Below are 25,375 nucleotides of genomic sequence, written 5' to 3' on the forward strand. Positions count from 1 at the left end.
TTTCTTACCTTATTCTTCTCTTTCTTAATGTTCTTTTAGTGCAGTCTTGACGCTGACACCAACTTTTCCGAATATGTAAAAAAAATATGTGGAGAAACTGAGCGGTCCAGGGAGCATCTCATCTGTGGATAGAAATGGACAGATGAATTTTCGGCCTGCCCCTCCGAGTTTGTTATTTGACCAAAATCCCAGCATCTGCAGCCTCGTGTGTCTCAATCTTATTTTTGAGCTTACGTTTAATGAAGCTATTTTGAGAAATAAAGAAAAGTCGGTTGTACTTGGCGCCTCTATAATCTTTGGTGCTTACTGCCCTGCGAGTTATTTTGACGCCGGCAGATGGCGCGTCCACGGTTCCTGGCGGGCGGGCGGGAGGGAGGATGGGCCTTCCGCACAGCGGTTGCCAGGGGAGCCTGAACCCGGCGGGAGGGAGGGAGGATGGGCCTTCCGCACAGCGGTTGCCAGGGGAGCCTGAACCCGGCGGGAGGGAGGGAGGGAGGATGGGACTTCCGCTCAGCGGTTGCCAGGGGAGCCTGAACCCGGCGGAGAGCCGGGTAGTGACGGCCATCTTTGATGTTGGCTGCTCCGATCCAGTCCGGCTCTCGACCCTGACCTGACGGGAGCGCAGACCCTGCGGCGGTGTTGATATCAACGAGGACTGAGACGGTTCCTAGAGGTAGATATATCTGGGCGGCGGCGGCGGCGGCGGGCGGGGCGGGGGTCAGTGAACATGTGAAGTCAACATGGCCCGAAACGTTACCTATTTCCTTCGCTCCATAGATGCTGCTGCACCCGCTGAGTTTCTCCAGCATTTTTGTGTACCTTCGATTTTCCAGCATCTGCAGTTCCTTCTTGAACACATGTGAAGTCAACATGCCTTGCCGGGCTTGCGTGTTGCTGTAGCTGCGGGGTCCGGGGATGGGTAGAAAGGGACTGCAGGCGGTGGTTTACACCGAAGACAAGATACAAAATGCTGGAGTAACTCAGCGGGTTAGGCAGCATCGCTGAAGAGAAGGAATGAGTGACCCTCGGGTCGAGACTCTTCTTCAGACTGCAGAAAATAAGATATAGGGTCTTTGGACTGCAGGTTCACCTGATGTGATCCCCTCTGCAAAGAACACATGGCGAGAAGGCAGGCACTTCAAGGCCACAACTAAATGCTTTCTCGCAAATGAATTGTTGAAGTTGGGTTTGAAAACGAGTCAAGTAAGAGATTCTTACTTGCTGTGACTTCATTTTCCCCCTCTATTAGTAGCATTAACCTTGCTGAGCTTTTCCAGTTTCTGCAGTTCACCTTTATTTTGTTTGGAAATGCAGATGTGTCGTATTGTTCCGTATCAATTGAGAAATATACTTCAGCCATTAACAATTATGGGATTGCGGGAGGGGGTGGATATATTGCAAGTCCTATCTCCAAAATTAGGTATGTTGATTTCAGTACATTATAGAACAGATAAATCCAGTTATTGATTGAATGTCATAGTTGTACAGCATGGAAACAGGCCCTTCGGCCCAACTGACCATGTAAACCAACATGCCTAATCTACACTAGTCCCACCTGCCCTCATTAGGCCCATATCATTCTAAACCTATGTTATCCATTTACCTCTCCAAATGTTTTTTTAATATTGTGATAGTATCTGGCTCAACTACCTCCTCTGACAATTTGTTCTATATACCACCACCCTTTGGGTAAAAACATTGGCCCTATTCCTGTATCTTGGCTCTTGGAATAAGGTACTGTGCATTTGCCTTATCTATTTCTCTCACAATTTTATATACCTCTATAAGATCACCCCTCATCCTTCTGCACTCCAAGCAATAAAGTCCTAGCCTGCTTAACGTCGCCCAATAGCTCAGGCCCTCGATTCCTGGCAACATCCTCTTAAATCTTCTCTCCATCTTTCCAGCTTAACAACATCTTTCATATAACAGGGTGACCAAAACTGAACACAATACTACAAATGTGGCCTCATCAATATCTTATACATGTCCTCCTAACTTCAATACTCAGACTGATGATGGCCAAGTCTTCTTGACCACTATCTACCTGTGACACTACTTTCAAGGAACTATGTACCTGCATTCCTAAATCCCTCTGCCCTATAACATTCCCCAGAGCCTTACCTTTCACCGTGTAGGTCCTCCCTGGTTAGTTATCCCAAAATACAATACCCCGCACTTCTCTGTATTAAATTCCATCAACCATCCCTCAGCCCACCTGCCGTACTGTTCAAGTTCCTGCTGTAATTTTTGACAACCATCTTTGCTATTTACAATACCACCTACTTTAGAGTCATCTGCAAACTTACTAATCATGCCTTGTCCAAATCATTTCTATAAATGACAAACAGCAATGGGCACAGCACTGAACCCTGAGAAACACCACTTATGGCCTCTGAAAAACAACCGTCCCCCATCACCTTCTGCTTCCTTGCATGAAGCCAATTTTCTATCCAGTTCCAGAGCAGCTTACCATGCAGACCCTTGACAAATGCCTTGCAGCAATATACGTCTGCAGCTCTGCCCTCATTGAGCTTTTTGGTCACTTAGTCAAAAAAACTCAATCAGATTGTTCAGCCTTTCCATTTTCTAGTTTTTTGCTGGAGTCAGCAGATGCATTCATTTTAGCTTTTAAATTAGAAAATAATAGTACTGGGATTTTAACTGAAGTCCCATCACGTAATAATATTTCTCCAAGAGATTAGAGAATATGTTAAACATAACATATATTTTGAAGTGGGTATGATATATTGTGAAGAACTGAGTTATTTTGATAAGTGCATGCAGCATGTGCATAGTCTGCATCTACTTAATTTTGCAAATCATGTCTAGTCAAGTTTATTGCCATATGCACAAGAACGGTGAGGTCTAAGACTGAAAATCTTGCTTGCAGCAACATCGCAAGAACATAGGCTCCAACAACACACATATTATAAATTATACAAGATAGTAAAAAAATAGAAATAGTGTGCAAAAACAGTACATTTGTGCACGGTACAATAGTACAATTTTTTTTTTTAATTTCAAAGTTGACTTTATTCAGGTAATAAATATATACAATACATGAGCCGTGCAAAAAAATTCATCTGACATTTATGGAGGCTATACCAATTATTCAATACAGTCTGTAGACATTGCTCACATTTCACAAATTTATCCTCCACTCTTGCCACTCATGTGGCCCACTGGCGTGGAATCCCTTCCCTTAATTTGAGGGGCGTCTCCACCACACCCTGCTCCCCATGTCCAGCAGCGGAAGGAACCTAGACTGTTGTCCTCCCCCACCGAGTTTCAGTGCGTCCCTCAGCATGTACTCCCGCAGTCTGCAGCGGGCCAGTTGGCAACATTCCCCGACGGACATCTCGCTCCGCTGGGTGGTGAACAACGCTTGGGCAGAGCAAAGAGCATCTTTCACCGAGTTGATGACCTTCCAGCAGCACTCGATGTCAGTCTCTGAATGCGTCCATGGGAACAGTCCGTAAATCACAGAGTCCTCTGTGACAGCTGTTCGGAATAAACCGTGACAGGGACCTTGTAGACCTCTCCAGACTCTCTTTGCAAATCCACATACTACAAAGAGGTGGGCAACCGTCTCCTCTCCATAGCAGCCATCCTGAGAGCAGTGTGCGCTGATAGTGAGGTTCCGATGGTGCAGGAAGGATCTGACTGGGAGGGGTAGTACAGATCCATTGGTGAGGTATGACTAGGATTATGCAGTTCAATTCAAGAACCTAATTCATCCAAATTGCATACATTTTAATGCCACGCTGGGTCAAGCAGTCTTCTAGCAGTTGGGTGCTTTTTGTTATTTTTTAAACCATGGCTACAAGCCCAGAGTTAAATGTCCAGCTTTCTCCATTGAATGGTCCCACTATAATTTTATTTTATCATTTACACTTGCTCTTTTTGCATAGAGCTTGTGACTGAACGTTCCTGATCTACATGGCCCAATGACTCTGGATAAGCTTAGTGGACTGGAATGTTCTTTTAAAAGAGAATGAGGTGCATGTGCACAAACTATTGATGTTCTTTCCTTTTTTGCAACTATCTTATTTTAATCTTAATTTGCCTTCAGGGTGTCTGAGACTGAAGAACAAGAAACAAGGGAACCATGTCATTAACAGCTGGTTTGAAAACTGATTTTGAGCGGTTGCTTCTGCGCTTTCAGCAGACTGAAAGTGTGCGCTATGAGGAGTTCTCTGCGATCTGGCGAGACATGAAGTTCTCTACTGTCTTTTAGTAAGAATTTTTTAATACAATGCAGTTATTAAGGTGTGCACTTCAAAGGTGTTGGTTATCCACCTGTGTTGTGCCCAAATGGCTAAAGCGATGACAGTTGCAAATATATGTTGCCATGAAATGCATCGCATATGAGACTGATCCAGTCTGTGCCTATTCCTACTGAGCACATTTTAACACTGTGTAGTACAGTAACAACTGGAGTAACTCAACTGGCTAGGCGGCATCCCACTGAGTTACCCCAGTCCTTTGTGTTCTACTTAAGATTCCAGCATCTGCAATTTCTTGTGTCTAGATTTCATTACTGGACTGGCTTTGTGAAAGAGAAATCGGGCATGATCAATTGAAGTTTTAACATGTCTGTGGATAGAAGAGAACAAGTAAAAAGCATTTGATAATATGTATAGAAAAGAAAATATGCTGGTTTAAATGACCCAAATTGTCACCCATTCCTTGTCTCCAGAGATGCTATCTGACCCTCTGAGTTATTGCAGCATTTTGTGCCTGCAATTGATACGGTGTTCCATCAAAAGCTTTAGGTATGGGAGGTAATAAATTAGCATGGGTAGAAGATTGGCTGGCCAGCAGGAAAGAGAGAATGGGAACCCAGTTGGTCTTTTTCTGGTTGTCAAGATAAAATTATTGGTGTACTCGATTCGATGCTGTGGCCTTAAATTTTTACAATTTATAGAAGTGACATGGTTAAAAGCACTGAGGATATGATTGTAAATTTATCAATATCATAAAGATAGTTGGGAATATAAGTTGCATCCTGATTGTATTTGTGTCTTTCAGTGGAAAAATGGGCAAAATTGATAGCAGGAAGTTCACCAAGGAAGCACTAGCTATGGCAGGTCGATACTTTTTCCCTCCCTACAGCTTTCAAATCCGATTTGGAGGCTTATACCTCCTTTATGGGCTCTACAATACACAGCTTTGTCAGCCTAAGGAAAAGGTATGTGCCACACTTTCTTTAATGTCAATGCAGTTTTGTATCTATTGCCCTATCAGCTATTCAATGTGGAGATATTTCCATCTCGAGAGAGCCTTGTATTCTCGTCATTAAATATAAAATAGTCACCAATAAATACTAATAGAAAAGAAAAGAGTTTATTCATAGCAGGAAATAATTGCTATGGTGGGCAACCAAAGAGGATGAATAGAAGAGAATGTAGACACAGTTCAAAGAATGGGGATGCGAGAAGGCTTGTGCGGAGTTTAAATACTGGTGTGTTCCTTTTGGGCATTTTAAAGTTCTATTCATGTTATATATTCAAACCGCTTTATAGGTGTGTTGCTGCAAATAAACTGATTGATGTGCCTTTGTCTCCTCACCATCAAAACGAGGGATAGTGAATGGGATGCGTAAGAAATTCGGAGATCAATGCTTTTTTCCCGTGAATTTGTTGCCATGATGGAGTTTGAACAAAATGCCTTAAATTACATTTGGATATTGAGCACTTGGGATTGTTTTTTTTAACAGATAAGGATAGCACTGAAGAATTGGGATGAGGTGCTCAGTTGCCAAGAGGAAATGGTGAATGCAGAACATTTTGATGCTGTTTATATTCTGAACAAACTTCTAAATGACAAAGCCTTCCATTTCACAGCAATGCCAGCATTGGTAGGTACCAGTTAAGGGTCTATTGTTTATCAGAGTTTGAACTCTGCAAATTGGTATTGGTTTATTATTGTCATTTGTACAGAGACACATTGAACAGGTCTTGTTTTTGAGTGTTCTCGGAAAATCATACTATATGTGAGTACAATCAATGCACATACAAGTACATCAGTTGTTGCAAAGAGAAAAGAAAGAGAGTGCAAAATAAATTGAGGAAATGTAGATTAATATAATTCTAAAGGTGAGATGAGAAAGATTCAGATATCAGGACTACATCCTTGGCTACTAAGAGGTATTGTATCAGGATTTAAAGAAAGGCAGCAAACTCCTATCTGTTTTAATGGAAACATCAAGCTCATCGACCTCATAGAATCATAGAGGCATACAGCAGGGAAATAGACCCTCAGACAATTCTGTACAAGCTGGTACCGATACTATTCCCATTATCCAGCAATTGGCTTTTGTCGTCTTTGCGGTAACTTATCCAAATGCTTCTTAAATTTGTACGAATACTTGACTCCCACTTCAAGCAGATTTCCAGATTTCAAACATCCTCTTGGAGGAAAAAAAATCTTCATCCTCTCTAAACTCACGTTGCATTATCTTTAAACCTCAACCCTTCATATATAGATACCTCATTAAAGGTTAGAATAATACAGCACAGATCAGGCCCTTCGGCCCAACTTGCCCATGCTGACTAGGATGCCCGATCTGTACTAGTCCCACCTCCCTGCGTTTGGCTCATATCCCTCTAAGCTTTTCCTATGCATGTGCCAAGAAGAATGTACCAAGAAATAGTTTATTTCTAACTTCATGTCCCATATCATTTTGTGCACCTCAATCAAGTTCTGCACTTCAACCTATTCTTCAGTGTCGTTAAAACAAACTCAGCAAATCCAGTTCTCTCTTCAGAACTGATGTGCTTCATCCAGGCAACATCTTGGTGAATCTGCAACCTCACCCACAGAGATACTAGAGCAAGAGCAAGATGGTCCACTCGGCGAAAAAGCCGTAGTAGGTCATGGGTAATTTTAGTGCCATCTTGGGAATCGGCTTCCATCATGGCATCCACATCTACAAGCATAGCGTGCTGTTCTGCTATAAATTGCTCGAATCGCCAATGTAGGCGACATGACCTCTCTTCAGGTTTCCCACCTGTGATGTGACTGCTGCAATGGGAATCATATCTCACTTTTTGCAGTGAAGAGGAGAGCTACAATTGGCAAGGGTTGGACGTTTATTTGTGATATGGTTCTGCTGTATGCGAGAATGTGTGGATTCTGAATTAGAATTCACAATATATCAATTATAAAATGCAACCAAAACGGAAAACTCATGGGCGCAGTCACAGGGAGAGTTCTTATTACTGGCTAGAAAGGGGGGAGCGTGTATTGATGCACGGGGTACCGTCAAACAAATGTTCGTCGATAAGACACAAAAAGCTGAAGTAACTCTGCGGGACAGGCAGCATCTCTGGAGAGAAGGAATGGGTGACGTTTCGGTCGAGACCCTTCTTCAGACGAACAAAGGATAGTATCCCCTAAAAGGTTACAATCATTCGCTCGTCTGATCGTATCAGATCACTGGGCAAAACAATGAATTTCCTGATGAGGATTTTCTCTTCACCCCAATATTGCCCCAACACAGCGAGGAATATCGACACCATAGAGCGACCGTTTTTGTTTTGTCCAGAATTAGTGGAGTTAAAGGGTTTAAGTTGTTTAGTTCTTGCAATACTTGAAGCGTTTGGGTTAAATTGCTTCTCATTCATTAGAGCAACAGCTGAGATGTATCATACGCACCCGAGTGCCTATTAGATTGGTAGACGGATGAACTAATGTGCTAGACACAAAATGCTGGTGTAACTCAATGGGACAAGCAGCACCTCTGGCAGGGAGAAAAACATTTAAAAAGAAAATTAACAAAATTATGAATTTTGTAGATGAGCGATATCACACACATACTGTCCCCCCATAACACTGATTAAACCAAAGATCATAGAAGGCTAAGATCGATCACTCTTGCAAAATCCAATGGACTGACGCGAATTAAACTGCGAGAGGCTTAACGGAAGTAGGAGTCGTATTCCCAAAATGGCGGAGGTTCCGCTCCGTTGCGTACTACAGTCAGTCCATTGGATCTTAGCCTTCTCCGATCTTTGCTCACCAGTGCCACACTACAGGAAGGGTGTGGTTGCATACAATACTTTATTGAGGAATTCGGTCTAGGAATAGTAAGTCTTCATATACTTATCAGGTTCTGGTTATTGCTGCTGATCTTTATCTTCTTTCACTGGTTCTTTTCTCAAACTGGATAATAATACACCAGTATACAACTAGGTAAGATAATTTTAAAATACTCCTTGGGGGAGAAATGCTGAGAAATTGCTTTTCATTCCTATTTTTCAGCTCATTTACAATCGAAAGAGAAAAAAAATTCCCAATGAAGATGTGAATGAGAATTTACGGGAAAAGTCTAATCTGATATCTGAACTCATTAATGCCGAGGCTTTGGAGGTATGACCTTAATGGGGAATGATTTGGGCTGAAACTGGAGATTACAGTTTGTAAAAAAAAAATACAAGGCAATAATTGCAGATGCCGGATTACAAAAAATGACACAAGGTGTTGGAGTAACTCAGTGGGGCAGGCAGCATCTCAGGAGAGGAGAACATGGATAGGTGAACTTTCAGGTTGGGACCCTTTTTCATACTGAATGTGGTGGTAGTGCTGGGGGGGGGAGAAAGCTGGAAGGGAGACATAGCCTGATGAGTGATAGTTGGATACAGGTGAGCGGGATTTTTGATAGGCAGATGGTTGGACAAAGGCCAGAGATGAAAAGGCAAATGGTGTGAGATAAGGATAGAAGAGGTAGGACTTGCAAAGCCAGAGGGCGGAATATTGGAGGAAGAAGGTAGGGGAGAAACAGACGTAAGTCCAGGTGGGGTTGGGGGCGGGGATGTTTGTAAGTTAGTTAACATAATGTCATTATGGATGCAAGTGATCTGTAGTTTTCATTGCAATGAGAAATGTGGACAGTTGTTGAGAGAAGGAACACAATGACATTTTTCCCTGGACAGGGAAGGGAATTTTTTTAATCTTCTGAACAATGACATAGAAATAATTTATTTTTCCCCTTGTTTCTGTTAAAGGAATTAACAAATGTACATGAACACTATCAAGCCATGAAGCATACGATCTCTGCAAACAAAACACAGCTGGACAAAGCACTAAGTTTAATTCGAGGGAACTTTGTGTCTGATTTGAAGAATATTGCAGTGAATTTTCAACAGTGGCAAGAGAATAAGGTAAAATTATTTGTGCAATTGTATGCAGTATGATACTTTTTTCAGTACAAGGTACATTAAAACTGTTTAGAATTGAACAAGGTACAACAAAAGCAGAGGTCGATGTTCATAGGCGACTTCTTTGTATCCTTGGCGTATGAAGTGAGAATACAGAATAATTCTTTATATCTATGCTCCCACCTGAATCACAGAGAGATAAATGCTACAGCACAGAAACTGTTCATCTGGCTGACCAAATGAGTCATTGTCATGTCTGAACTAGAGCAATTAAGCTTGTCGTTCTCTCCTCCCACCCCTTCCCCACTCTCCCTGAGGCTTTAGAAACATTTTTATTTCACAAATTCATTCAGCACTTTTTGAATGCTATAGTTGAATCCTCTTTCACTTCTCAGTGCATTCCAATTTGAAATAAACAACAATTTTTATGCCTTTTGAGAGTTTTTATTGATCATCTGATATGTTGACCTTTCCAGCAAGAGATCTTTTCTCTACCGTGCCAAAACCCCGCATGGTTTTGAATATCTCTTCTCAACCTTCTTTGTTTAAAAGAGAGCAACCAATTTTTCTTGTTAATTCATACACATAAGGTCCTTTATTCCTGGAACCATTCTGATAAGCTGATTCTGCAATTTCTAAGTACTTCACATTTTTCCTAAAGTATGATACAGAGAACTGTACACAATATTCTAGTTATGGTCAAACCTATGTCTTGTAAACATTTATTATGACTTTGCACTTGTGCTTTGTCTGTTCATGAAACCCACCACTTTTTTTGATTTTAACCTCTTTCTCACTCTGTGCGGCGGCTCCTACATTTTTTGCTATATAACCATATAACCATATAACAATTACAGCACGGAAACAGGCCATCTCGGCCCTACAAGTCCGTGCCGAACAACTTTTTTCCCTTAGTCCCACCTGCCTGCACTCATACCATAACCCTCCATTCCCTTCTCATCCATATGCCTATCCAATTTATTTTTAAATGATACCAACGAACCTGCCGCCACCACTTCCACTGGAAGCTCATTCCACACCGCTACCACTCTCTGAGTAAAGAAGTTCCCCCTCATGTTACCCCTAAACTTCTGTCCCTTAATTCTGAAGTCATGTCCTCTTGTTTGAATCTTCCCTATTCTCAAAGGGAAAAGCTTGATCACATCAACTCTGTCTATCCCTCTCATCATTTTAAAGACCTCTATCAAGTCCCCCCTTAACCTTCTGCGCTCCAGAGAATAAAGACCTAACTTATTCAACCTATCTCTGTAACTTAGTTGTTGAAACCCAGGCAACATTCTAGTAAATCTCCTCTGTACTCTCTCTATTTTGTTGACATCCTTCCTATAATTGGGCGACCAAAATTGTACACCATACTCCAGATTTGGTCTCACCAATGCCTTGTACAATTTTAACATTACATCCCAGCTTCTATACTCAATGCTCTGATTTATAAAGGCTAGCATACCAAAAGCTTTCTTTACCACCCTATCTATATGAGATTCCACCTTCAAGGAACTATGCACGGTTATTCCCAGATCCCTCTGTTCAACTGTATTCTTCAATTCCCTACCATTTATCATGTACGTCCTATTTTGATTTGTCCTGCCAAGGTGTAACACCTCACATTTATCAGCATTAAACTCCATCTGCCATCTTTCAGCCCATTTTTCCAAATGGCCTAAATCACTCTGTAGACTTTGGAAATCCTCTTCATTATCCACAACACCCCCTATCTTGGTATCATCTGCATACTTACTAATCCAATTTACCACCCCTTCATCCAGATCATTGATGTACATGACAAACAACAAAGGACCCAACACAGATCCCTGAGGCACCCCACTAGTCACCTGCCTCCAACCCGACAAACAGCCATCCACCATTACCCTCTGGCTTCTCCCATTCAGCCACTGCTGAATCCATCTTGCTATTCCTGCATTTATACCCAACAGTTTAACCTTCTTAACCAACCTTCCATGAGGAACCTTGTCAAAGGCCTTACTAAAGTCCATATAGACAACATCCACTGCTTTACCCTAATCAATTTCCCTAGTAACCTCTTCAAAAAATTCAAGAAGATTAGTCAAACATGACCTTCCAGGCACAAATCCATGTTGACTGTTCCTAATCAGACCTTGTTTATCCAGATGCTTATATATATTATCTCTAAGTATCTTTTCCATTAATTTGCCCACCACTGAAGTCAAACTAACAGGTCTATAATTGCTAGGTTTACTCTTAGAACCCTTTTTAAACAATGGAACAACATGCGCAGTACGCCAATCCTCGGGGACTATTCCCGTTTCTAATGACATTTGAAATATTTCTGTCATAGCCCCGGCTATTTCTACACTAACTTCCCTCAATGTCCTAGGGAATATCCTGTCAGGACCTGGAGACTTATCCACTTTTATATTTTTCAAAAGTGTCAGTACTTCTTTTACTTTGAAACTCATAGTATCCATAACTACTCTACTCGTTTCCCTTACCTCACATAATTCAATATCCTTCTCCTTGGTGAATACCGAAGAAAAGAAATAGTTCAATATCTCCCCCATCTCTTTTGGCTCTGCGGATAGCTGCCCACTCTGTTTCTCCAATGGACCAATTTTATCCCTCGTCATCCATTTGCTATTAATATAGCTGTAGAAACCCTTTGGATTTACTTTCACCTTACTTGCCAAAGCAACCTCATATCTTCTTTTAGCTTTTCTAATTTCTTTCTTAAGATTCTTTTTACATTCCTTATACTCCACAAGCACCTCATTTACTTCATGCTGCCTATAATTATTGTAGAACTCCCTCTTTTTTCGAACAAGATGTCCAATTTCCCTTGAAAACCAGGGCTCTTTCCAATTTTTACTGTTTCCTTTCAACCGAACAGGAACATAAAGATTCTGTGCTCTTAAAATTTCCCCTTTAAATGTCCACCATTTCTCTTCTACATCTTTCCCATAAAACAAAATGTCCCAGTCCACTCCTTTTAAATCATCTCGCATCTCATCAAAGTTAGCCTTTCTCCAATCAAAAATCTCAACCCTAGGTCCAGTTCTGACCTTCTCCATAATTATATTGAAACTAATGGTATTGTGATCATTGGACCCGAAGTGCTCCCCAACGCATACCTCCGCCACCTGTCCCGTCTCATTTCCTAACAGGAGGTCCAGCTCTGCCCCTCCTCTAGTAGGTACCTCTATGTATTGCTGCAAAAAACTATCCTGCACACATTTTACAAACTCCAAACCATCCAGCCCATTTACAGAATGTGTTTCCCAGTCTATGTGTGGAAAGTTGAAATCTCCCACAATCACTACCTTGTGCTTACTACTAATATCTGCTATCTCCTTACATATTTGCTCTTCCAATTCTCGTTCCCCATTTGGCGGTCTATAATACACCCATATAAGTGTTGCTACACCTTTCCCACTTCTCAGTTCCACCCAAATAGCCTCCCTAGATGAGCCCTCCAATCTATCCTGCCAAAGCACTGCTGTAATATCTTCCCTGACTAGCAATGCAACACCTCCACCTCTTGCCCCTCCAATTCTATCACACCTGAAGCAACGAAATCCTGGAATATTTAGTTTCCAATCACAGCCCTCCTGCAACCATGTTTCACTGATCGCCACAACATCATACTTCCAGGTGTCTATCCAGACTCTAAGCTCATCCACCTTTCTTACAATGCTCCTAGCATTAAAATATGCACATTTAAGAAACCCCCCGTCTCTTCTTCTCTGTTTATTTCCTTTTTTTTCTTTCTCCTCTTGTGTCCGAGTGCTTCCCTTTTCTGCTTCCTGCCTCCCATTCTGTCTACTAGCTTTCTCTATTTGAGTCCCTCGCCCCAACCATTCTAGTTTAAAGTCTCCCCAGTGACCTTTGCAAATTTCCCCGCCAGGATATTGGTCCCCCTCGGGTTCAAGTGCAACCCATCCTTTCTGTACAGGTCCCACCTTCCCCAAAAGAAGTCCCAATGATCCAGAAACTTGAATCCCTGCCCTCTGCACCAGTCTTTCAGCCACGCATTTATCCTCCACCTCGCTCCATTCCTACTCTCACTGTCGCGTGGTACAGGCAGTAATCCTGAGATTGTTACCTTTTTGGTCCTTTTCCTTAACCCTCCTCCCAACTCCCTAAATCCTCCCTTCAGGACCTCTTCACTTTTTTTACCTATGTCATTTGTACCAATATGTACCACGACCTCAGGCTCCTCTCCCTCTGATTTCAGGATATCTTGGATGCGTTGAGACACGTCCGAGACCTTGGCACCAGGGAGGCAGACCACCATCCTAGTCTCCCGACTGCGTCCACAGAAACGCCTATCCGACCCCCTAACAATAGAGTCCCCAATTACAATTGCCCTCTTCTTTTTTTCCCTACCTTTCGGAGCAACAGGGCCAGTCTCTGTGCTGGAGGCCCGTCCGCTGTTGCTACCCCCGGGTAGGCTGTCACCCCCATCCGTACTCAAACAGGAGTACTTATTTGCAAGGTGTACCGACATTGGAGTACTCCCTCGTTCCTGCCTCTGCCCCTTGCCCTTCCTTAGCGTGACCCACATGTCTCTCTCCCGTGGTTTAGGAGTGACCACCTCCCTATAACTCCCCTCTATGACCTCGTCACTCTCCCTCACCAGACAGAGGTCATCGAGCTGCTGCTCCAGGAACCTAATACGGTCCCTTAGGAGCCCCATCTCTCTGCACCTGGTGCAGATGTGGACGTCTGGAGGGCCATCCGACACCATGACCTCCCACATCTGACATCCAGAACAGTACACTGCTCTGACTGTCATTCTCTCGCCTTACCCTGGATCCGATACCAGTATAATACAATAGAAACTGCTGGGAGAAATCAGCAGGTATCTAACACAAACAGCTGCTCCCTCTTGCCCTTTAAACTGCACCTTTATTATATAAACAAAAAGCACTGTACCTTTAGCCCACTGTACCTTTACTAAAGCACTGCACCTTTAACCAGAAAGCAGAAATGCTAACCTGAGGTTGCACCCAATCAGCTGCTTCCTCTAGTCTGCTTCCGCCAATCAGCGGCTTCCACCAGAACCCTCCCTATGGAGTGTGGAACGTTACGGGTTTTGGTAAAAGCCCTGACCCTCCTCCACTGTCTCCAACGGTTCCCGGGCCTCTGTGAAAACAAGCCCCGCGCCCGATTTAAGTACTCACCGCCCTGACCCTCCTCCACTGTCTCCAACGGTTCCCGGGCCTCTGTGAAAACAAGCCCCGCGCCCGATTTAAGTACTCACCGCCCTGACCCTCCTCCACTCGCTCCAACGGTCCCGGGCAATCTTCCTTCCTGTTAGGACTTTCCTTTTTTGTTTAATTTCTTCTTCTAGTTTTCTGTTCCTTAATGCGGTTCATAAGATCCCTGTAAAGATGTGCATGTGAGCATTGATGTACAGAGGTATCTTGGGCAGAAAGTCCTAGACTCTTGAAAGTTGCACAACAAGTAGATAAGGTAGTAAAGAAGGCATATGATATCTGTTGAGTATAAAAGTGGAGAAATCATGTTCTATCTAAAACATTGGTCAGGCCATATTTGGAGTATTGTGTGCAGTTCTGGTTGCTGCATTAAAATAAAGATATTGGCGCCTGGTACAGTGTGCAACAAGTCAATTTTGCTTTCACAGTGTGGAAATGCTTTCAAGAGGGAGCTAGATAGGGCTCTTAAAAATAGCGGAGGGGATATGGGGAGAAGGCAGGAACGGGGTACTGATTGGGGATGATCAGTCATGATCACATTGAATGGCGGTGCTGGCTTGAAGGGCCGAATGGCCTACTCCTGCACCTATTGTCTATTGTCTATTGAAATATTCAATACTAAAGTGCATTGATTTAAGGTGAGAGGGGGCAAGTTTAAAGGAGATTCATGATGAGTGTTTTTTTTTTTACACAATGGTAAATGCTTGGAATGCATTGCCAGTGAAGGTGGTGAAAGTTGATACAATAACAACATTTGGACAAGCAGGGGGTAAGGGGATAAGGACCATGCGCAGATAGATGGATCAGTTTAATGTTGGCATCATGGTTGACACAGACATCATGAGTCTCAAGGCCTGTTACCGTTCTGTACTGTTCTATGTTCTAAATTTAAAAAATGTGGAATTGTTTGGATTCTGTAGTATTGCCAGTCTGAAAATATGTTGTGCAAAATGCAGCATTCAGTACGACTACTTCTTATTTTTGATTTAACCAAACCAAATAAAACTATTTTCTCTTTGAAATATCGCAGAACATGAACTTGACTGACCAGTCAGGAATCCCAGTCTCAAAATGTGAAGAACCTGAAGAAGATAAGGTGAGAATGGAGCAACTAAATTGAAAACTGTGGTGTTTGCATGGAGATTTTGAATTTCTCTGATTTCTTGTTACCAAAGGGTGATCTTGTATGATATCAGAAAATTCAAGACTAGAATGTATTAATTTCTGGCACTGTGGAGCTATGCCAAATTATTGCATTGTCTCTGTCTTGGTAGTAATGTAAATTATTCACAAATCCTTGCTTTGCTGAATAAGTGGAAATCGGATAGGTTGGTTAAAACTACTCGATTCTTTGCATTAGAAAAATGTTCATTGTATAATTGAGTTTCAAATATTCCATCTTTGCCACTCATTAATAGCTTTTTAGTTATAGTTGTGGCTTCTAACCTTACTGTAAGATCAATGATACAGAGCTGATTTGTATAGTAATTAGTGCCCCTTTGTTTACTTGGCAAAAATATTGCTGATTGATTTTTCATGACCTTCAGTGAACAGTGTATATAGGATTGGCCTGGGCTAAAATTAGTGTCAGTTCTGTGCTTCATATTCGGCACTTGGCATGTAGAGTTTTGGATGAGTTTAAATCTCAATGAAAATTGAGTTCCACGAGTAAATGAAAGACGCTGAGACATTTATTAAAAGAAATTAAACCTGAATTTAAATGAATATTGAATATACTGCATTGGATGTAGCAAGAGAGACAGTTGTGAGAAAAGCCAATCATGCTTACTATTTAATTAATGCTTTTGATTAATGTTTATTATTAACTAATGTTTTTGAATTTGAATCATATAGTCTCATTATCAAAGCAGCTAAGATGCAGAATTGAAAAGATCAATCAGTTGGTTGCAATGTGTTAATTTTGGTTTAGTTATGTGGTCTTAGTATTCCTCAAAAACTGCGGATTTTGACCTGAACCACAGTATCCATTGCCCTCCCTGGCCATTGAACAAAGCTGCGACATGCAATCTCGGTGAACTGAGCAACTGTCGAACTCTGACTTTGCACGCAGCATAGATTGCGTGCAGCTAGCTGCAGTGTATTCCTATAGCAGAAAACCTCAACCCTCATAATTTTGTTGCCTCTTATTTAGCCCTCCATTTGCTTTAACTACTCCAAAATTGCCTCCATATAAGTGTATAAATCCCATTTACCTATCTGCCTTGGAGAGTTTTCACTAAGGTTGAAAATTCGTGTTATATGATTAATATTAACCACATGGATAAATATTTACACTTGCCCAACGTCCTTTGATTGTTGGGCTACCAATTCTGACTGTCACTGTAGCAGACAGCAGAGTGGCCTGTCCGTAGTGATTACGGTCATATTATCTTCTTTCGTCAAGATAATTAGTAATACACTATCCCTGAGGTCCTCTAGCATGTTCTTCTCATCCATGAGTTCTGACGTTGTAACTCGTTCCACTCTGCCAAGGTTTGGCAGTTCAACTGGCTTGCCACCTGTTCCCGGCCAGCATTTCTTTCCTATACACCTGTTCTCGAGGACTTGTTTATTAAGTTGACATGGAGTTTTGATCAAGAGTAAATGGGATTTACTTGCATCAAGGACAGAATCACATTGAGAAGTTGTTTGAAACATTATTCTAGCAGGTAGTGACTTTCTCTGTCATTGATAAACTCTCTTCCATTCCGGACTCTGGATGAACTCAATATCTCTGAACACACAAAATTGACATTCAAATTGGTGGAGTTCTGGACAATGAAGAAGGCTGTCAAATGATACAATAGGAAATAGTTTGTGGGCAGAGAAATGGTGGACTATGGCATGTGTGAGGTGTTGCACTTTGCGATGTCAAATGTTAGGGGAAAGTAAACAGGACCTCTATTGAAGTATAGAGGGATCCATGGATCGGGAAGTCCTTGACTCTCTGAAAGTAGCCACGCAAGTAGATAATGTGGTAAAGGAGAATTATGGTATGCTCGCCTTCATCTGTCGGGACATTGTGTAGAAGAGTCAAGATGTAATGTTGCAACTTTATAAAACTTTGATTAAGCAGCATTTGGAGTAGTGTGTGCAATTTTGGTTGCCCCGTTACAGGAAGGATGTGGATGCTTTCGAGAGTGCAGAAGAGGTTCACAATGATGCTGCCTGGATTAGAGGATATTAGTTATAAGGAGATGTTGGACAAATTTGGATTATTTTCTTTGGAAGATCAGAAGCTGGGGAGAGATCTGATAGAGGTTCATAAAATTGAGAGGCATAGATAAGGAATCTTTTTTCCAGTGTGGAAATGTTAAATGCTTGAGGACATAGGGAGAATATTTTAAAGAGATGTGTGGGATAATTTTTTAACGGTTGTGGGTGCCGTACTCGGGTGATATTGGAAGCAGATGCGATAGTGATATTTAAGAGACATTTAAATAAGCTCCTGAATGTGCAGAGGTTAGAGGGACATGGATCATGTATTGGCAGAAGGGATTAGTTGTGAAGGGATGTGGCATTGTGTTCAGTACAGGTATTGCGGGCCGAAGGGCTTCCTGTGCTGCACTGTTCTTCATTCTAAGAATTCTAAGACAGTTGTCAGTGAGCAGCTGAACCCCCTACACATTCTTCACCAACCATCTATGTTGAGGTGTCTCCGTCTCCCTTCCCATTTTGCATATAAATTCTGTTCTTCAAAAGTATTGACCATTTTTGCCTTAGCAGACGATGTAAGGTGGAAGAACAAGATAATAAATGAATTTGTTTATCTAATCTGTATTTTCATAATTGGTACATGACAGCAAATGATTCATTGATACTTTGGACACTTGATAAATGTGGAGACAAAAGTTTAGTATAAATTTGCAACAGTTGAGTGCAGGGAATTCCTTGAGTCATAAATGCTACATCTCTTTCTGCTTGCTAATTTCTTTCTTGCCTACAGTAAATCTAAAAACAAATGACCAGTTTCTAGACCATGAACACTCACTGCAGTATTGACTGCCCCAGACTCGCTGTTCATTTACATTGCAAATGTCTTTAAAAACTGGTTCTGGAGCTTTTCTTTTGAACCTTTAGTGCTATTGAAATTGTTTTTATATTGTGCTTCAGATACTATGGCAGTTTAGAATTAAAAATGTTAGTTGCTTTCATGTTGTAAGTGTTATTTTATTTACCATTATCAGTGCCTGATATATAAACCAAGGGCTGACAATAACCACGGACTCACTGTGTCTGGCACCTGGTTCAGTCCTGACCTTGGGTGGTATCTGTGTGGAGTTTGCACATTTTCCCTGTGACTGGATGGATTTCCTCTGGGTGCTCCACTACCCCCTCTCTTTTCCATACCAAAGATGCACAGTTTAATTGGTTGCTGTAAATTGCTATGGCAGTGGTTAGTGCTGCTACCTCACAGCTCCAAATGGAGCATGCTGGGATGATGGGTGGGTGTACATGGTTCCTCGAATCAATGCGCAGAATATGCCTCTGGTGGATGCAGTTCTTCACCAACCAGTCCATGTTCCTCTGATCACTTGAGTCACTCTACCGCTCCCTTGCACATCATTGCAGCATCCGTTCATTGATTGGCCATATTGTTTGCTTACATTTTATATTACATGTTTAGTACTGTAAGGTGATAGTTGAAGCCAAGACCTTGTTGCAAATTGTGTTTGGTGAAAAAGAGCAAGGTTGTTCAATACATTGGGTACATTTCCATATCTGAATAAAGTAACTGCTGCAAATCTGTTGGGTTTTTTGTGTGTTTTTACTAGAATAGTGTCAGTGTGGTGTGACCTACAGCAAATCAGTATATTCCTTTTTACAAAGGATGATTGATCTGTTGACTGAAGTACTGGGTGTTACGTAAATCACCTGTACAACAACAGCTTTATATGAACAAAATAGGGGGGGGGGGGGGGAATGCAGGTTTGAGGTTAGTCAGACCAGCAGATCTGCCAATCTTAATAAATGGCAGAGCAGACATGAGGGGCTAAATTGCCTGTTCTTGCTCTTTGTTCACATAATGTGCATGTAGCTGCAGTAAGTATTATTGACTAAATCTGTGTGGCATACAGTGATATATTTTCTTTGAAGGGGATATGAAAATAATAGTACTTTTAATACTATTTATAATGGAAGGATTTATAACAGAAGGAAAATGCACTCTTCTGATATCAGTGGACAATTGTCTCTTTACTGCCATTAGCATTAGAATGGTGGAAATGTATTAACTTTAGCATTGTTGCAAGTGCGCATGTCTAGTGTGATGCATTTTAGTCGTTTTAACAGATGTATGTACATCATAGACGAATATGGTATTGATGAATAGAAACTAACTAGCAATATTAGCTTGCTGTAATATGCATTCTCCATGTACAATGATTAATTAAAGTGATTTTTGTTTCTCAAACAGGGTTTCAAACGTGCACAGACCTTAGCAGAGATAAAGTCAAAATCGTATAATTCCGCAATCAAGGTCTGTGCGCCAGAATCATTTTCATTACCTACTTATTTATCTCTTATTTAGTAATATTTGCTTTGTAATTGCAAATATAAATATTTAACTTTACTGGATGAAAAACTGATGGTGTATTCTTGGTACAGTCATGATATAGAGTTCACCTAAGAAGACTTGAGATTGATTTGAGAAATCAGTATTAGAATATATTTCCTTCTAAAGTCACATTTCTTATTAAGGATCTTGGGTAATTAATTTTGTTTAGAATTTTGCTTCTTCATATGAGGTACAAATTGTCTGGATTTAATGTCTTGGTACAGAAATGTTAAAAAAAAAAAAACCCCCGTCATGTTGTTGGTTCATGTGATACAAACAAAGTTATTAATTGTTTGAAAATAATATTTTGCATAAAGGTATCCAGATCCAGGCGGCACCGGCAAGTAAAAACAGTGCCTGACTGCACGAAAGGGAAGAAATCCCCAAAAGTTCATGCCAACAAGAAAGGTAATTTTCAAAGTATTTGAATATGTGTGTTGTCATAGAGTCATACAGCGTGAATTTGCCAACACCAACCAACATGTCCCATCTACACTAGTACCACTGATCTGCATTTGGCCCATATCCCTCTAAACCTGTCCTATCCATAGTGTTGCAGAGTATACATTCTTTTCAGTACTGCTCTGCAATTGTAGTGACCTCAGTTGTAATATCCAGTGCCCTCCATAATGTTTGGGACAAAGATCCATCATTCATTTATTTGCCTCTGTACTCCACAATTTGAGATTTCTAATAGAAAAAATCACATGTGGTTAAAGTGCACATTTCAGATTTTAATAAAGGCCATTTTTATACATTTTGGTTTCACCATTTTAGGGCATCATAATGTTTGGGACACATGGCTTCACAGGCATTTGTAATTGCTCAGGTGTGTTCAGTGTCCGATCAGAGATGCCACTATAATTTTAGAATTGATCTGTTCCTATGGTTGGTGATTTTTTTTTTCTTGCAACTAAAATGATGCCCTGAAAAGATGAGTGGTTCAAAGCAAGCGGGCACTAAGAAGCTAGTATATGCTCAATGAGTTTTGGTTGGACTGCCCTCAGATGCGGTCCCGTGGGCACTTAGAGTTCTTAAGCCATGTCTGTTGTTGACTGCCATAAGTCATGTAAGGTAGAGAAGGAAACATTATTGCCCATTTTACTACATTTGGCCATCAGTCTGAAGAAGGGTTTTGGCCCAAAACGTCGCCTATTTCCTTCGCTCCATAGATGCTGCTGCACCCGCTGAGTTTCTCCAGCAATTTTATGTACCTGCCCATTAGCATGCTTTGTTTTTATAAGGTTTCAGTTTTGTTTATTCACTTTGGGTCCCGCTGTGTTGAACTTCACCCTTACGGGCACATTGGACACTGAAAATAAATGATCAAGGATGTTTATATTTGTAATTATTTTAATATCTTATTCATCCTAGCTAATGTGATATGGTGATTAATTTGAAATGAACTCACAAATAGTAAAAAGGTTTAATGATATTTTATGCTCTTAGTTGCTTCCTGGGAAGTGACAAAATTCCATTTAGTGTCAAAGACTAATTAGACTGAGGCTCTTCAGTCCACCTTGTCCTTGCTGACCAGGTTACATACTGGGCTGGTCCCATTTTACTACATTTGGCCAATAGCTTCTCTTGCTCTTCCTATCCATATCAGTTCAAATGCCTTTTGCATTTCAATAACTTTTGGGGGAAAAACAGGCCAACTTATTAGAAAATATTCCACTAAATGTTTTGGAAAGTTTTTACATTGATAGTTGTTTATTGAATTGCGATGAATTTACCTTGAATGTAACATTTTAAAATCCTGTACATTATTGAATAACATAAAATACTGCAGTTTTCTCTTAACTTTTCATTCTAAAGTGGCTCCCAGAAAGATTGATAGCATTTCACAGAGCAGATCAGTTGACTCTATTCCCTGCCATTTGCCCCATCTTTTCTATTAAAAATCAATTTTAAAACTTGAATGGTTTCTGATTGAACAGTTCATGTCCAAACTATACACTGACCTAAACGAAAATGTAATGTCACCTGCTAATCTCTTCCCTTTAATCCTCTGGTGGTAAATTGATAGTGACGGCAATTTACAACGTTGATAGAAATTGCATCCTGATCTCAATCTTGGCATGCTGCTCGAAGAGAGTTCAATATTTTAATCAACAGAGTGCAACACTTTGAGATTTGGTTTTTAAACCTTGTATATTTGTGAAATCCTTTCTAGCTTATCAGAATTGTATGGTCAGAATTGTGTACAGTCATGGTCATTGAAGATTCCATCAAATCTATATTATTTGATACAATGCAGTGGAAGAATATTGCACGGTTGCCCTGGAAACTAGGACGAGCAGGCTCAGTATGCCACTGATAATTCAGACTCAAATAAATATTTTGAATATTAAGTGGGAAGAAGACAAGGAGCAGGAGAACCAGTATTTGCTGCTGATTACATTATCTGCACTCTTGTATCTATTTATTTACTTAGTATCATGGTTTTTTCCAATGTATTCAAAGTGAATTAATTTTCTGGCTACTTCCCATGTTTCATTTATACCGGAGAAAGTGAGTTTAAAGTGATGGTATGCATAACATTTTTAAATATTGATTGGCTGGTAAATTTAGTTATGGCAGTTGGAATTTTAATCCCAATAAGTGCAAGGTGATGCACAAGGATAATATATACACTATGAATGGTGGGGCCCAAGTGAATATTGAGGAACAGATGAAGTTTGATGTACAAGTCCATAGATCCCTAAAGGTAGCAGTGTAGGTAAAGCAGTGAAGCAGGCAAGCAAGATGCTGAAGATAGACACAAAAAGCTGGAGTAAGTCAGCAGGACAGGCAGCATCTGTGGAGAGAAGGAATGGGTGAAGTTTTGGGTCGAGACCCTTCTTCAAACAAGATGCTAAACTTCATTAGCCAGTGCATAGAAAATAAGGACACAGATGTCATGGTACCACCTTTATAAAACTTGTGTATGGTCACAGCTAGAATATTGTGCAGTTGTCGTCGCTACACAATGGGAAGAATGTGAATGCAGTGGGGAGAGTTCAGAGGAGATCCACCAGGACGTTACTTGGAAAGGGGCAAAAGTTTAGCTAGGTTTGTTTTCCTTGAGGTGATAGAATGTTTTGGAGTGGGGACACAAAAGACTGCTGATGCTGGAATCAAATCCGAAGCAAAAAATAAACTGGAAGAATTCAGTAGCTCAAGCAGCTTCTGTGGGGGCAAAAGGAACGTGTTGATGTTTTGGGTGGAGATCATGTATTAGGACGAGGTTGGGGGAAGATAAAAATGGCCTATATAGAGGAAGTGCAGAGAAGCGATGGGACAGGAACTGATAGATGGGTGACATGAAATTGGAAAATTCAACCTTCAACATTGTGCGATACCAGGTGAAATGTGCTTGGCCTTTAGCATTTACTAAATAGGTCTTTGATTGCACAGCAACAGCAAATTGAATGAGATTGGGTAGTTTCCTATAGCTGATGTGCTTCTTTTCCCCATCAAACCATTGCTATTCTTTGTTATCTGTGGTCTTACCATCCCCCTTTTCAACACTTCCCATTTAATGGATGTTCTCTAATAAGTAGATTATTTGTTGTGCTTTGGATTGCAAAGAGTGATGCTAAAATTTTGTTTGTTTCTAGATACTGCACTATCCAAGCGAAGGCGATAACATTGAAGATAGTGTTGAATAATGCATGTCGAATGACCAGAGCTAATACAGTAACCGCTACAGTTTCAGCAACTTCTGCGGAGCAGTCTGGAGGAAAACACTTTCGTAACTGAGTGGTTTAAAACAGCAATCCCATCAGTACTGGTGGTTTGGATCTAAGTTGCACATTAAAGTGTTATATAGAATTTGTGCTGAAAACAAACAAATATCTTTATCGGCTTTCTAAATCAAATTATAGTTAGTATATGGCAAGAAGATGTGTATCGTATCCAAATACTGAATTGTAAGATGATTCTTGATTTGTTTTCAAGTCTTGCACATGAAATCCATGCTTTTGCCGCTCGGGTTAAAGGTAGGTAGGTTTGGGGAAATGGTGCACCCTGCCTCCTCTCTCCATCCTATCCCAATTTTAACACATCTATCTCTTGCTTGTCAGAGCCACTCAAGTTAGAGTAAAACTTTATATACTGTGTCTCAGGATCCTCTGCACCAGATGAGTATTCTCAGTTTCGCCTTGAATTAAATAATAGGTGCAGAATTTCAATTAAAAAATAGAAATATGCATTCTCACTCTGAATAGGAACTGAATAAAGCCTGTTCCTATTACACATCTTCTCAAAAACTCCAACACAGGCTGAATCCTAAAGGTGTGTTTTTTGGCTTTGCATTAATATTTACAACTTAATTTGGCAATGAAATAACAAGCACAGATTGATTAGCTTTTATCACTTGTGAATTAAGTTGTCGACATTCTGAAAAATAAACATGGAATTTTACTTTAACTAATTGCCTGTCTATTCCAGCAGTGCATAATAAAATTGATTTTGTTATTTACCTTTAGCTCATGATGTGTGAATACTTAGATATGTATTTGTTGATACGTCGAATGCAAATTCCCACATCCTAATGAATGCCCTGGTAGCTATGGTTCAATTTGTACTGGAATGTTTAGTGAGGAAGAGACAGTGCTGTTGGTGACAATATAGTGTGGGTGATGATAGAACAGTTTTGCTGCTAATCTTTCCAGGACTTTCAGGGTTGATGGCGATAAAAGCATATCCGTGGTCAGTTTCTCATTCCTTTGTGCAACCTAGGATATGGGCAATGAAGATTTTAGTGAATAGGATGGGAAGCAGACTGGAGAAGGAATGGTTATGATGATTTTTTTTAAAGGCAAAGAAGGTGGTTCATGAAATTGACGGGCGAAATTGATGGGTTTTGTGAATAAGTGGATAGAACATTAGGCTTTGGAAAGTATAAGCGTGTGCAATTATTTCCATGATGTTCCAGTGCACGAGAGGAAATATTTACAAATTGAATAACCTTAATGAAGATGCCCCTGGGTAGCAGTGATCATAATGTGATTGAATAATACATCCAATTTTAGTGAGATAGAAAGAGTCCGTGATCATAACTTTAAAACAACATGAGGGTAATTATGAGGGCATGACAGCAGAGCCAGCAAAATTGAACTGATAAATTGGGGTAAGGGACATACAGAATCAATGTGTACATAGAAGAAATAAAAAAATCAAGGAGAATATCCACTGCCCATGTTAAAGATTGTATCACAGTTAAAGACAAAGTATACAATTACACATAACTGGGAAGCAGATCAGTAGATTGGACAGAATATTTAAAAAAAGACATCTGATAGTGATTTCAAGATGTATAAGGAAAAACACATTTGAACATGAAACAAAGGGTAAAAACTAATAGTTTCAGTAGATATTTAAGGATGAATTAGAAAAAGCAAGCCTTGGTCTCAAAGAGTGCAGGAATTAAAGATGAAAAATAAAGAGCTGGG

The 25,375-nt window shown here is 40.6% G+C and overlaps 1 protein-coding gene across 1 annotated transcript; it reads left to right on the forward strand.

Moving 5' to 3' along the window:
* Window positions 1-413: 413 nt before the first annotated feature.
* Window positions 414-24,408, forward strand: snapc1 (small nuclear RNA activating complex polypeptide 1). Its single transcript, XM_033027437.1, has 10 exons — window positions 414-673; window positions 4,076-4,239; window positions 5,035-5,194; window positions 5,723-5,863; window positions 8,269-8,376; window positions 9,012-9,167; window positions 15,411-15,476; window positions 19,797-19,859; window positions 20,255-20,345; window positions 23,540-24,408. Exons 2-10 carry the CDS (start codon window positions 4,112-4,114, stop codon window positions 23,566-23,568), a joined length of 942 nt encoding a protein of 313 aa, XP_032883328.1. The 5' UTR covers window positions 414-673; window positions 4,076-4,111; the 3' UTR covers window positions 23,569-24,408.
* Window positions 24,409-25,375: the final 967 nt, after the last annotated feature.

The sequence above is a fragment of the Amblyraja radiata genome, chromosome 9 (genome assembly GCF_010909765.2).
Source record: "Amblyraja radiata isolate CabotCenter1 chromosome 9, sAmbRad1.1.pri, whole genome shotgun sequence".
Classification (NCBI taxonomy): Eukaryota; Metazoa; Chordata; class Chondrichthyes; order Rajiformes; family Rajidae; genus Amblyraja; species Amblyraja radiata.